At 41.8% G+C, this 12178-nt stretch overlaps 1 protein-coding gene across 1 annotated transcript in view; it reads left to right on the top strand.

Annotated features, from left to right (window-relative positions):
* Positions 1–12178, top strand: part of LOC137537706 (mucin-2-like) — a 165527-nt gene that overhangs the window by 114378 nt on the left and 38971 nt on the right. The window contains exons 39-44 of the mRNA XM_068259642.1: positions 294–344; positions 3438–3491; positions 3819–4201; positions 5147–5321; positions 6347–6594; positions 11090–11273. Of these exons, the coding sequence (XP_068115743.1) occupies positions 294–344; positions 3438–3491; positions 3819–4201; positions 5147–5321; positions 6347–6594; positions 11090–11273 (1095 nt within the window). The remainder of the gene's footprint in view (positions 1–293; positions 345–3437; positions 3492–3818; positions 4202–5146; positions 5322–6346; positions 6595–11089; positions 11274–12178) is intronic.

Genomic DNA, 12178 nt, shown 5'->3' with positions numbered 1-12178 from the left:
TGGCACAGAGGACTGCAGCCCTGCAATGAGGTTCACAGACAGGAAACTTGTCTTGACAACACAATGTGTGAGGGGTTTCAGCACAATATCAGCCATACCTCTTGATGATCCGTTTGAGAAAAGGAAAAGATTTCTCATGGGAAAGGGGGTATCAGCTACTGATTGGGATGAAGTTCAATTCTTGGTTGCTGTTTCTCTTTAAATAAATGTTAAATGTGCAACATTAATACTGTTAGTTTTTGCCAGTTGTCAGAGCCTGGATCTAATAAAATGTTTGTTCTTTTTTCGCACAGCATTCGGAGTCACTATTTTCTCACCTACTATAACTCCTCAAGGACAGAGTCGTAAGTTTTATGATTGTTTGACAGAGAAAACATGTTAGGAGAACCTCAGACAAGAAGAATCTTTCATCTCTCCTCTCCTGCCAGATGGGCTATGCGGCTGCCCCATTGCCAATGCCTGGGAAACAATAGTTTGTACAGGGGCGTAGCAATAGGGGTTGCATAGGTAGCGATCACATCGGGCCAGAGGGGCCCCGAAGGGCCCTCCCTCAACTACAGTATTAGCTCTCTATTGGTCCTGTGCTCATAATAATCACTTCTATAGATACTTTGAATAGTGGTAATCATTAACAAACTGTCCCCCATCCCCTTCTTGCACCTCTGACATTGTAGTTGCCATTGGCAGGTTTTGGTGCGCTGTATCAATTGTTATGTATAGAGTGCTTGGGGGAGCCCATTGTAAAACTTGCATCAGGGGCAGGGCCCACAACTTCTTAGCTACGCCACTGAGTGTGTATGACAGAACAGAGGACAAGTAAACTGTTAGTGAAGAAACAATATCACTGCAGCTGATTTGTAGTAGTAGACTTATTACCATTGGATGTTCAGTAGATGCCACCTTGCATCAGAGTTAGGGATTTTAAGCTCATGTCTTACCTGAGTATAGTTTGCTGTGACTAGTGCCAGCATGAAGTTGTAAATTAAGTGTTTCTGATGAACATGGAAGTGTTTCTGGTGACACGCTGCAGCCCCTGCATCACCAGAAACTCTTCAGTTGCACCACTGGTACTGTGGCCTACCTCATGGAGATCAATGGTCACTGTGGCGGGGGAGTGGCGAGGGAGAGCGACACCACCGTAGTGTGAAATGGGCCTTAACAGTATAAAGATAGCTGCAACCTTACGACATTCTGATAATAATTTAAGACTGCAGCATGTTGCCAAGTGTCATCAGGGATTCCAGATGGCACACAATTGCATGGCAGTCACAGCAACAATCTTTATATATTACAAGTAGATCAGTGTGTTTATACAGTGCTCAACAATCATTAAATCCAATCTGATTAATAAAGTCTACACAACCAATCACGGACCATATGCAATTCACTTTTCCACTTGAGTTTTCTGCTAGGAGATAATTTTTCATCTTTGGTTTAAGCAAAGAACTTTCCAGCACTTTTTAACTAAAAAGTACCAAAAAGTAGGTGAAAAAGTACTATCAAAATGATTTTGAGTATTTTTCTTGCTTTCTGGGTGCTTAAAAGGCATTTTATTGACAAGTTTATAAATATCACCTAGGAGAAAACTCAGGAGTAAAAGTGAATTGTATTTGGGCCCCTGTCTCTTGTGGGTTTCACTCCAACTCCATATCAAACTCTTGTTTGTTATCTTTAATCTTCAAATCTTTATAGATTGTTGCGGTCACGGTGCGGCCCGCACATGCATAACAGTGAGGGTGCATGAGCACCTCCTGTCTGACGTCTGTTGCGTAAACGTTTGTGGAATGGGGCATGTAGGTTTCCCTGTTGGCTTAATCTGCTGCAAGGACAAATCTGCATAAAATGGTATGGTGCAATGCACTGCGGTAGGCTCACCTGCAAAACGCACAGCACCATGTGCGCAAGCAACCAGCCTTAATCAACCAAGATTGCATCTACCAACTTTTTAAAGCCACCAGGCGGTTAACGGTGAGGAGAGAGACTACAAGAGATAGGGAAGTAGGATTTTCTGTAGCTATCTGTGTGCTGCTACTGATTAGATATCTACTTAGTATATCAGTGCTATCTTGAGGAGCCTACTTTTGCATACTTTTTAGCTTTGCAAAATGTAAAAAGGGGCAGCTCTTAGTGGTAACATATTTAGCCACAGAACACACAAAACCTCGATTTTTGAGGACCATGGAGAATTCATAAGGTAAAGTCAATTTTTTTACCACCTCAAATGCTCCAATGGTCACAAAATGTATCTATAGAAAAACTTGAAACATGGTGCACATGCCAGGCTAAATTCAGCGAAGGTGGCCAGTCAGTGTGCAGAGCAAAAAAAAATAGTTGAAAGCTGGTATTTTATAAAAGACTTGCCCAGGCTAGAATATTAGAAAACAATAACTGATCTCCAACCTCAAGCCAGCAGTTAAAACCTTTGTATACAAACCCATCAATGACAAACCATAAAATCCTAATGATTAATTAGCTGACAGTTGATTACCGTAATCACTTGGGATGACAGGTATCAGTCATTAGTCCTCCTAAGGTCTTGTTGAACATAGGGGAGTTTTTGCTCAGTGTGGAGTAAAAAAAGAAAAACAAACAAAAACAAAAAGCAAAACTGTTTTATGGAATTTTACTTCACATCCCTAATTTTAGTAAAGCAACTAGTGGTATTATACTAAAATACTAAACATATTAAACTTTTATTAATTATGATATTACTGCTGCTAATGCAAAATACTGTTATTGCTAAGGTGTGTCAAATCTCATGACTTACCATGTGATTCTTCTAATCTCACATGCAGCTCTTAAATCTTTTTTGATGACCTTAAGGTGGACCACTAAACATCCTGCTTACGTACTTACCTTTACTGGCAAATCAGCTGGATGTTTCTAGGTAAAGTGCATAAAACCTAGGAGCAAAAAACTCATACTTAATAAAAGTGAATACAAATAATTTTCTTCCATGGCTCCTCCTAGTTGCCCATACCACAGAAAGTAGCCGAGCAGAAGGGCCTTGCTGTTTTTTTCCATTTACCCCTTCTACATGACATTCATCCCACCATTTCCATTTGTGCTCAAGCTGTGGGAAAAAGTGTCTGCAGCATGGCAGCCTTAATGCATGCCTTGTGTGACAAATCATGTATTCATGCATGTACACAAATGAATACGGGGAGAAAAGGGCAGCCATGTAGACCCTTTACAGGATTGTAAGTATGGGTAGGCAGCAGCTAGAAACAGTAAGACTGATGGGATGCAGCCATTACTGTTTACTCAGGGATGGGGGAGGGGGAATGCTCTACAAAGTGAACTGCTTTCTACTGCATTTTTTGTATGATCCATATATATGTTTATACAAAGTGCTCATACCACTGTTCATTGCATTGAACTTTCTCTACTGAAATGTTAATAGTATGATTGCCTAACTTCTTCTTCTTGTTCTTCAGTACATACCACCACTCCATGCATCTGTATCTTCAACGGAACTCCATATCCTCCAGGTAATACAGACAATATGGCTGTTATTAATTTCTCTTTAGGATCCATATAGAGGATTCAGCTAAATAAAAAACGTGTAGTCACTTATCTACGTATAAGCTCTTTGTGTGACTTGGTACATGAGTTGATTGTAGACCAATTGTAGAGATGACTTTCCCCAGATGAAAAAGTGATGTGTTAGTGATTTACCACATTGTAGAAAAAGTGTGGTAAGAATGGGTATGCTTAGTAAGGGATACTATTATTAGATTTCCTGCATATAGGTTTAAAATAGGAATGTAAATATTATGTATTTGCACTTGGCTGAAATGTTTCTTCCGCCCCCTCAGGTGAAATAACTACTGGAGTAGCCAATCAAACGGTGTGCTACAAAGTAATTTGCAGTGATGATTGTAAGATACAAGTGCATCACTGGTCTTGCCCACCACCAACAACCACATCAATTCCCACAACATCTGGAACAGAAACCGCACCAACTACTTCTGCAAGTACATCACAGAGCACAACTACACCTGAGTTCACAACACCTGCAACAATCACTACTACAGCAGAAACTACAACTGCCCCAACAACGACACCAAGAAGTACAACCACACCGGTCACAACACCACCAGATACTACTATGACATCTACAACTACTACTACAACTACTAAGCAAACTACAATCCCCACAGTCAAGCCTCCTGGATGTCCATTTGAACCCAATCGTGAGGTAGTTAATCTTTCTACTTCATATAAACAGGATTTAAGCACAATGAAAGCCTTACAGCCAAAAGCTTGCTTACTCTTATTCTTTTAAGTTGGCTGATAAATGGTATCATCCTGATTCAAATCGCCTTGCTTTTACTGATAGCTAACACGGTATAATACCCTACTGAGAAACAGGATTGATGCCCGACAAAGGCTTTACAGCCGAAAGCTTGCTCACTCTTATTCTTTTAAGTTAGCCAATAAATGGTATCATCCTGATTCAAAACTTCTGTGAACATTTGAATATGTTTTTTTTTAATTAAATTATTTTGAACCACTCTGGAGTGTTCCTGAGGTTGTATGTCATCATAATCTAAGGACATGCCTCTTAAGCACACATTTTTACATCTCAATATTAATTTGGTGGTTTAGTGCTTCTTCAATGAAATGTGGCTCTGTGGGAAGTTGTACCCATACTCAGCCAGCCAGCATGCTAAAGCCATGATGAGTGCAGAATATGAGTTAGTTCAAAGAGAGATTGTGGCCAGCACTGCTGAGACACATTTTATTGGTATGTGCAAGTGTGCCAAACAGTCTTAGACATATCATCAGATGCATAAATGGTCAGACATACCAGTATTGGTAAGGTAAGGGGTTGAACCAAAAAGATCCCGATTCCCGACAGCCATTTTGCGCAAAGCGCTTCTCTCCATGGCTGAAAAACCTAAAGAAATTCTGAAATAATTTTTAGGATACAGGTCAAGAAGCAGTTTATGAATGATTAACAACAATCATTACTATTGTTCTACCAATGTTCTTTTGAATTATATGTACAGATATCCTACTGAATCTCTTGGGTATGTTGCTATGCACTGTGGAGCAATATTTTGTACTATCTAATGACAGAGTCATGGTGGTAAATTTTACTCCCTGGCAGTAACCATTCTAAATTAATTTATTTTCCCAGCATAATGAAACCTGGATGCTGTGTAACTGTACTATGGCAAGATGTCTGGAAAACAACACTGTAGAGATTATTGAGCTGAAATGTGAACCTCCACCTCTGATTACATGTGCTAATGGACGCCCACCAGTAGCTGTACCAGATGATGACTTATGCTGCTGGCACTGGGAGTGTGACTGTAAGTATTTATCATTTGGCTATAGAGGGTGTGGCACCAAAGGAGACAAAACATGAGACAGGGACACCAGGACCCCCTGATAGTGTAGCACGTTGAGGGCATGGGACACTCAACAATGGTATGTGCAAGAATAGGTTTCAAGACCAGCAACCATAGTGCAACAGCTGTTGAGGCAAGCCCATCCTTACTCGGGGTTTTTAGTCTTCGACAATGTAGGTTGCTCTCCAGGAAAATAAAAATGGGTGAAAGGGTTCCAAGGAACCAACATATACGACCAACACCCCGAGCTGAGGGGGTTAGTGTGCGATATTACTGGGAGAGAGGAGGCAGCCCAAGATGTGATGAGTGGAAGGGATAATGTCAGCTGTATAAAAGATAAATAAATTAAGCCTAAAAAAAATAATTAAAAACAATTTTTAAAAATAACACATTAATACAATTTTTAATAGAAACCAGACACTTGAATGAAAACACATTTCATGGATCACAGTCCATTTCCTTAGATCAAATAACAAAAGTGTCTAAATACTAGCGTTTTGCGTGGGAGTGTTGGAAAGATGGAGAGCAGTGTGCAGTGCATTGGCTAGAGGAGGTGATGTGAATAAACCCTCTGTTCCTCACACATCGTCATAGTTTTGCTTTGTGCACTACTCCCTACCACCCTTTTCTGCATTGTATTGGATGAGTGATCTCCTCCCCTTCTGGACACATAGTAGCAAACTAGGACTACAGTGCAGTTCTCTGGTTGTGAAGGTCTTAGCTCTCACTGACCAGTGATAGGTGAACTGTGGACTATCTACCACAGGCTAAAACTAGCATACATCACCTTATACATCACCTTATACTAGTCTTTGAAAGCTAGGACTGCTGACATTAATAAAGGCGATGGGGTATTAGCATAAAAAAAATCCAACTTGCATATAATTTATTGAATGCTTCAGTTGAAGTCTCAAGTAATGTTGATTGCCTTTATAAATCTAACTATCTACTTTATGCAGTAACTACAGAATTTATTTTGTTTCTAGGTGTATGCACTGGCTGGGGAGACCCTCACTATATCACATTTGATGGGACGTACTATAGCTATCAAGGCAACTGCACATATACTTTAGTGGAAGAGATCAAAAAGACAATTGACAACTTTGGAATATACATTGATAATTATGATTGCGGTGCTCAGGACAGAGTATCTTGTCCTCGTGACATCATAGTCCGCCATGAAAGTCAAATAATTCGGATTGCTGCGAAGAGCTTGACGCCACTCAGTCTACAGGTAGGATAAATTTTGTATATTGCTTAAAGAGCAAAAGAGAGAAAACAATCTGTGAACCCTGTCAGTGTGGTATAGAAAAAAATGCCTTATACAGCATGGGAGGAATCATGTTTACTACTGGCACACAGAGGTAGAGGGGTTTTTGTATTCCCTTGATTGAAGACACGCTCCTTTTTTTCTTATATAGATACCCAATTATCCAGATTGCTTAGGACCCTGTTTTACACTGTAAACTACTGCAAAATTCTAGCTTTTTTGACACTATTATGTTTGCAATTCTTTGTTCAGGGGTTGGTTCTTGTTCTCTAAACAAGAGAGAACAGCAAATGCAATTACTGCAATTTTCAGTGTGGAACAGATTGTTTTTACACTGTGTTTTTTTCTGCTGTTTATCTGTTCTCCACTAGGCTGCTATGCCAGTGCTGTTTCTGATCGTGTATCTGATCACATTTTTTACAGTATTAGATTATGGTGCTGATATTTAAACCCCAATATCTCAGCACTCATTATGAAAGTAGGGAGGGGACCGCCTGAATTATCTCTGTGGCGAATTGGAGCCCCCCTGTGCTGCTGGTTTTTGAAATAGGGTATATTGAAGGGATCTTGTGAACCAGTGAGGTTGGTGTTCCCTCCCTACCCTCAAAATGTGGAGTGCGTAGGAGGTATGAATGCTGAGATGTCAGGGCTTAAATATCAGCAGCATCTTCGATGCAAATCAGGAAGGAGCTGCGTGTGATGTCATTACCCACAAGGATGTATTCCATGGCAGAATATTAGTTAGGCCTAGTACTAGCATCACTGAGTGGGAGGGATTTCAGCTTTTCAGCTGGATTTCTATTGGCTGCAGGACTTTTTCGCCTCTGAGAACTGAGTTTTCTCTGACAAATCTGCCATCAACTTTATGCTGGTGATGAGTTCATTTCCACCTTACAGTTACTCTTGAATAACCAACAAACATATGCTTTCAAACCAGGCTTAAATTCAGAGAAAGGTTTCAAGCATATAGCACAGGACAGCAAAAATATGTGATAACCTACTTCTTAAATAAGGCACTGTTTTGTAGATATGGCCTATACAATTGTTATGCAAACAAGCCTATTGTAGTCTCTCCCTCTCTTCTCTCCCTCTGTCTCCCTGCATTGCTGATTTCATAGCATACCACCAGTAATGAGGTCCAAAATAATATTCACTGATCTCTCAGTGATGTTCCCCAGTGATGCCTCTGCTTACGGGTCACTGTACTGTCTCTCTGCTTGACTTCTTTTCCTTTACAAAGTTTAGTTACAACTACCCACAACAAAAGGAAGTCCTACTGTGGCAATGGATTACCTGTTCATGTTAGAAAGTGAGGCATCTGCAAGGCTGGATTTTTACTTTCTGTACCCAGAGGCCATGGATGTTGTGGCTTCCATTTCTTGTGCAGCAGCGCCCATCCCATTCCTTGTGCAGCTCCCTCTTTTATGTTTATCTTCCATGTACAGCAGCCCCTTTCTTTAATTAACAGCTCCCTTGAGCATCAGTTTCACTTTTTCATGTGTTCCTCACCATTTTCAGCTTCCTCTTTTATATTTAGCGACGCCTCTTTCATGTCGAGGTATCTCTCGGGCTACAGCCGCTTAGGCTAAAAGTATTAGAGGCAGAGGCAACTGGTATTGCTTAAAAGGAAATAAATATGGCAGCCTTCACATCCCTCTCACTTCGGTTGTCCTTAACCACTTGCCGACCGCACACTCATAACGTGCGTCGGCAAAGTGGCAGCTGCAGGACCAGCGACGCAGTACTGCGTCGCCAGCTGCAGCCTAATTAATCAGGAAGCAGCCGCTCGTACGAGCGGCTGCTTCCTGTCAAATCACGGCGGGGGGCTCCGTGAATAGCCTGCGGGCCACCGATGGCGGCTCGCAGGCTAGATGTAAACACAAGCGGAAATAATCCGCTTTGTTTACATTTGTACGGCGCTGCTGCGCAGCAGCGCCGTAAGGCAGATCGGCGATCCCCGGCCAATCAGCGGCCGGGGATCGCCGCCATGTGACAGGGGACGTCCTGTCACTGGCTGCACAGGACGGATAGCCGTCCTGTGCAGCCCCGATCACCGGGGGAGGCAGCAGGTAGGAGAGGGAGGGGGGAATTTCGCCGCGGAGGGGGGCTTTGAGGTGCCCCCCCCGCCACCCACAGCAGGCAGGAGAGATCAGACCCCCCCAGCACATCATCCCCATAGGGGGGAAAAAAGGGGGGCAATCTGATCTCCCTGCCTGCACCCTGATCTGTGCTGGGGGCTGCAGAGCCCACCCAGCACAGATCAATCAAACCAGCGCTGGTCCTTAAGGGGGGGTAAAGGGTGGGTCCTCAAGTGGTTAAAGAACACCTGAAGCAAAAGGTATATGAAGGCTGTCATATTCATTTATTTTTAAGCAATACCAGTTGCCTGGCTAATCTGCCAACTATTAGTTTTTTGGCTAATCTACTGATGCTCAGCCTATTTAGCCATAGACCCTGAACAAGATTAGCTGCATGCTTGTTTCTGGTGTTATTCAAACACTACTGCAGCCAAATAGACCAGCAAGGCTGCCAGGCAACTGGTATTGTTTAAAATGAAATGAATCAGGCTGCTTCTATATACCGTACTTCTCGCTTTAGGTTCCCTGCCCTGCTTATATCTGGCAGGTCAATCTAACAAAAAATTGTATGGTGTGTACCCAGCAGCCTTTGATGAATTGATGTCACACCATCATTTTCTGTTAGATTAGTTCCTATGTGCACAGCGTGCTGCGGAGCTATGTTGTGTGGGATCTTGAGGTAATTTAGCTCAGAACCATAGTGTACTAATACAGCTATAAGTACACTATGGTTCTGAGCTAAATTACCTCATGACCGCACACAGCACAGCTCTGCAGGGTGCTGTGCAGATAGGAACTTTTAGCAGTGAATGGAAGTGATTGACACTTCCTCCCTGCCCACCATTGAGCTCTGCACCACGGCTGAGCAGAGCGTGGGACATGAGGGGCACTAAAGGGGGAAGATTGTGATGTGACTCTTGTGTCACAGCACAGCTAATAAAAAAAGCATTAAAATAATTGTATTTATAAACGAGGTCAGGGGTACTTTAAGGCAAACGTGAACAGCAAATTAAAAGTCAAAAGAAACATACACACGTCATACTTATCTCCCGCGTAGTCTACTGATAAATCTTTCTCCTCTCCTGCGTCCTGTTGGTCCCCTGTGATCAATGGAACTCTCTGTCCTTCATTTTGAAAATGGCCGTTGCGTACGTACGAAAAGGGCGTCGGGAAAAAAGGGCGCGTGGTATAAACGATAAATGGAAATATCGTTTATAGAAATTATTGTGTAGAATTTCGTTTATAAATAGTGATTTAAAAATGTATAAATCACTAAATAATGTGTATGAGATCGGCAATTCTTAAAACGTTAATCTTCCCTGTTTGTAAAGTGAAACTTATATTTACGTTTATTAAAAACCCTCCCTGTACCTATCCCTAACCCCTAGACCCCCTGTTGGTGCCTAAACCTAAGACCCCCCTGTTGGTGCCTAACCCTAAGACCCCCCTGTTGGTGCCTAACCCTAAGACCCCCCTGTTAGTGCCTAAACCTAAGACCCCCCTGTAGGTGCCTAAACCTAAGACCCCCCTGTTGGTGCCTAAACCTAAAACCCCCTATGGATAATAATGTTTTACAGACATGAATAAATAAAGAATGTAAAGAAAAAAAATGTAAATTATTTTTTTGGGTGGATAATAATGTGTTAGAAATGTTTTAGAAATAGTGATTTATTATCTTCATAAACGTTATTCGTCACGGGCTCATTTTGTAAACTTAAATCATCACAAACATAGTTATAAATCCTTAAAAATCTCCGGGCGCCGTTATAAATCCTTAAAAATCTCCGGCGCCTTATTTTCCCCGTTCAGCGCCCATTAAACGATATTTATAATGAAAGTGAATGGGGCGCCCTTTTTGTCCACTTGTCTCATGCGCCCAAATCTACTGCTTCCATGGCCGTTACCCCATAACAGCTTCCTGGTCAGCACACTGTTAAACTGTAATACTGCCCGCTTGAGCCATAGGGGAACATGAACATTACCTTGTAGATCAGTTTTGCTTTCAGTTATAACTGACAGCAACTGATATATAACTGACAGCAACTGATATATTTCAGTTCTGACAAAATGTTGTCAGAGCTGGAAGGAATCATTGTTAAAAGAAAATGGTGAGCTTTTGAGATGAACTGACAGCGAGGTAAGCTTGTAATATTTATTTGCAGGTACATCATGTGTTTATTTTAAACAATTTTACTCGGTTCAGGTTCCCTTAAAGTGGCAAAATCAGAAATGTATTTTGTTCACAGTATTGATAAAAATGAAATTTGAAGTTGATTTGGCATATTTGTGTCGTAAGTACAGCTATTCTTTGAGATCATAAACAATGGCAGCCGAAATAATTGAAATCTTGTGTACATTTCTTTTTGTTCTATTTCCCATAGGTTGTTGTGAATGGAGTGGTTGTAGCAACTCCTTATAAGAAATACGGAGTGCTAGTGTATACATCTGGAATAAACTATGTGGTGGAAATTCCAGAGCTGGAGGCTAATATCACATACAATGGCTTGGCATTTTCCGTCAAACTGCCATATCGTCTCTTTGGACATAATACACAGGGACAGTGTGGTAAGTATTTGTCGTTATTTGTGTTTGTAAAAAAATCCTTTAAGAGGTTCTTCAGAATGAAGCCAGTCAGGTAATCTCAGGGCCTGCATGGCACTGTGTAGCGCCTGACTTGGGCATTGCCATAGACCATAATGTCAATTATAGCTATAGCGGCGCTGGGAGAATTTCTCCTGAATTATCTGTAATTCGGGGTGCTGGCAATAGCCAGGCCATAAATTACGTGTTCGAAGGGTCAAACTAGGTTATCGGTAAGGAAATATATTTGTTAGATTCCCCTACATTGCCTAGCAAGGTCGAGCTTTCTCTTGTCTTCTCCGTGCACCCAGCTGACCAGTTCCGGGAACATACATATGCAGAATAAGCTCCTACAGTCTGGCTTTACACAGTGCACTTATCTCTTCTGAATACATTGGTCAGCCTCCATTTTTCAAGCAAATATGGTTCAAATTATTGGACTAGTGTACACAGGGTTGCCAAATCATACCTTTAAATATTGACAAATTTAACTTATGCAGGTTCTGGGGATAACCCTGGACCCCCACTCCCCCCTGCTAATCACACTGTTTGCAATAAATTAAATTTCCCTCCCTCTTACTGTAACCTTATTAATATTCCACTCCTTCCCCCTACACCCCCTCCGATCTCGGCTGCCCTCTGGAATGCCCGCTCAGTCTGCAATAAACTGCCCTTTATCCATGATCTTTTCATTTCCAATGCTTTCACATTCTTTGGGATCACTGAATCCTGGCTGACCCCTTCTGACACAGTCTCACCTGCCGCCCTCTCCTATGGAGGTTTCCGCTTTAGCCACACTCCTAGAGGTGGGAATAAGCATGGTGGTGGTGTGAGCATTCTCCTCTCAGAAACAAATGCTCCTTCAAGCCTCTCATTCCTATTCCCTCTCT

Source organism: Hyperolius riggenbachi, chromosome 11, assembly GCF_040937935.1.
Source record: "Hyperolius riggenbachi isolate aHypRig1 chromosome 11, aHypRig1.pri, whole genome shotgun sequence".
Classification (NCBI taxonomy): Eukaryota; Metazoa; Chordata; class Amphibia; order Anura; family Hyperoliidae; genus Hyperolius; species Hyperolius riggenbachi.
Note: the sequence above shows the minus strand (reverse complement) of the source record. Positions and strands in the feature narration are given on the sequence as shown.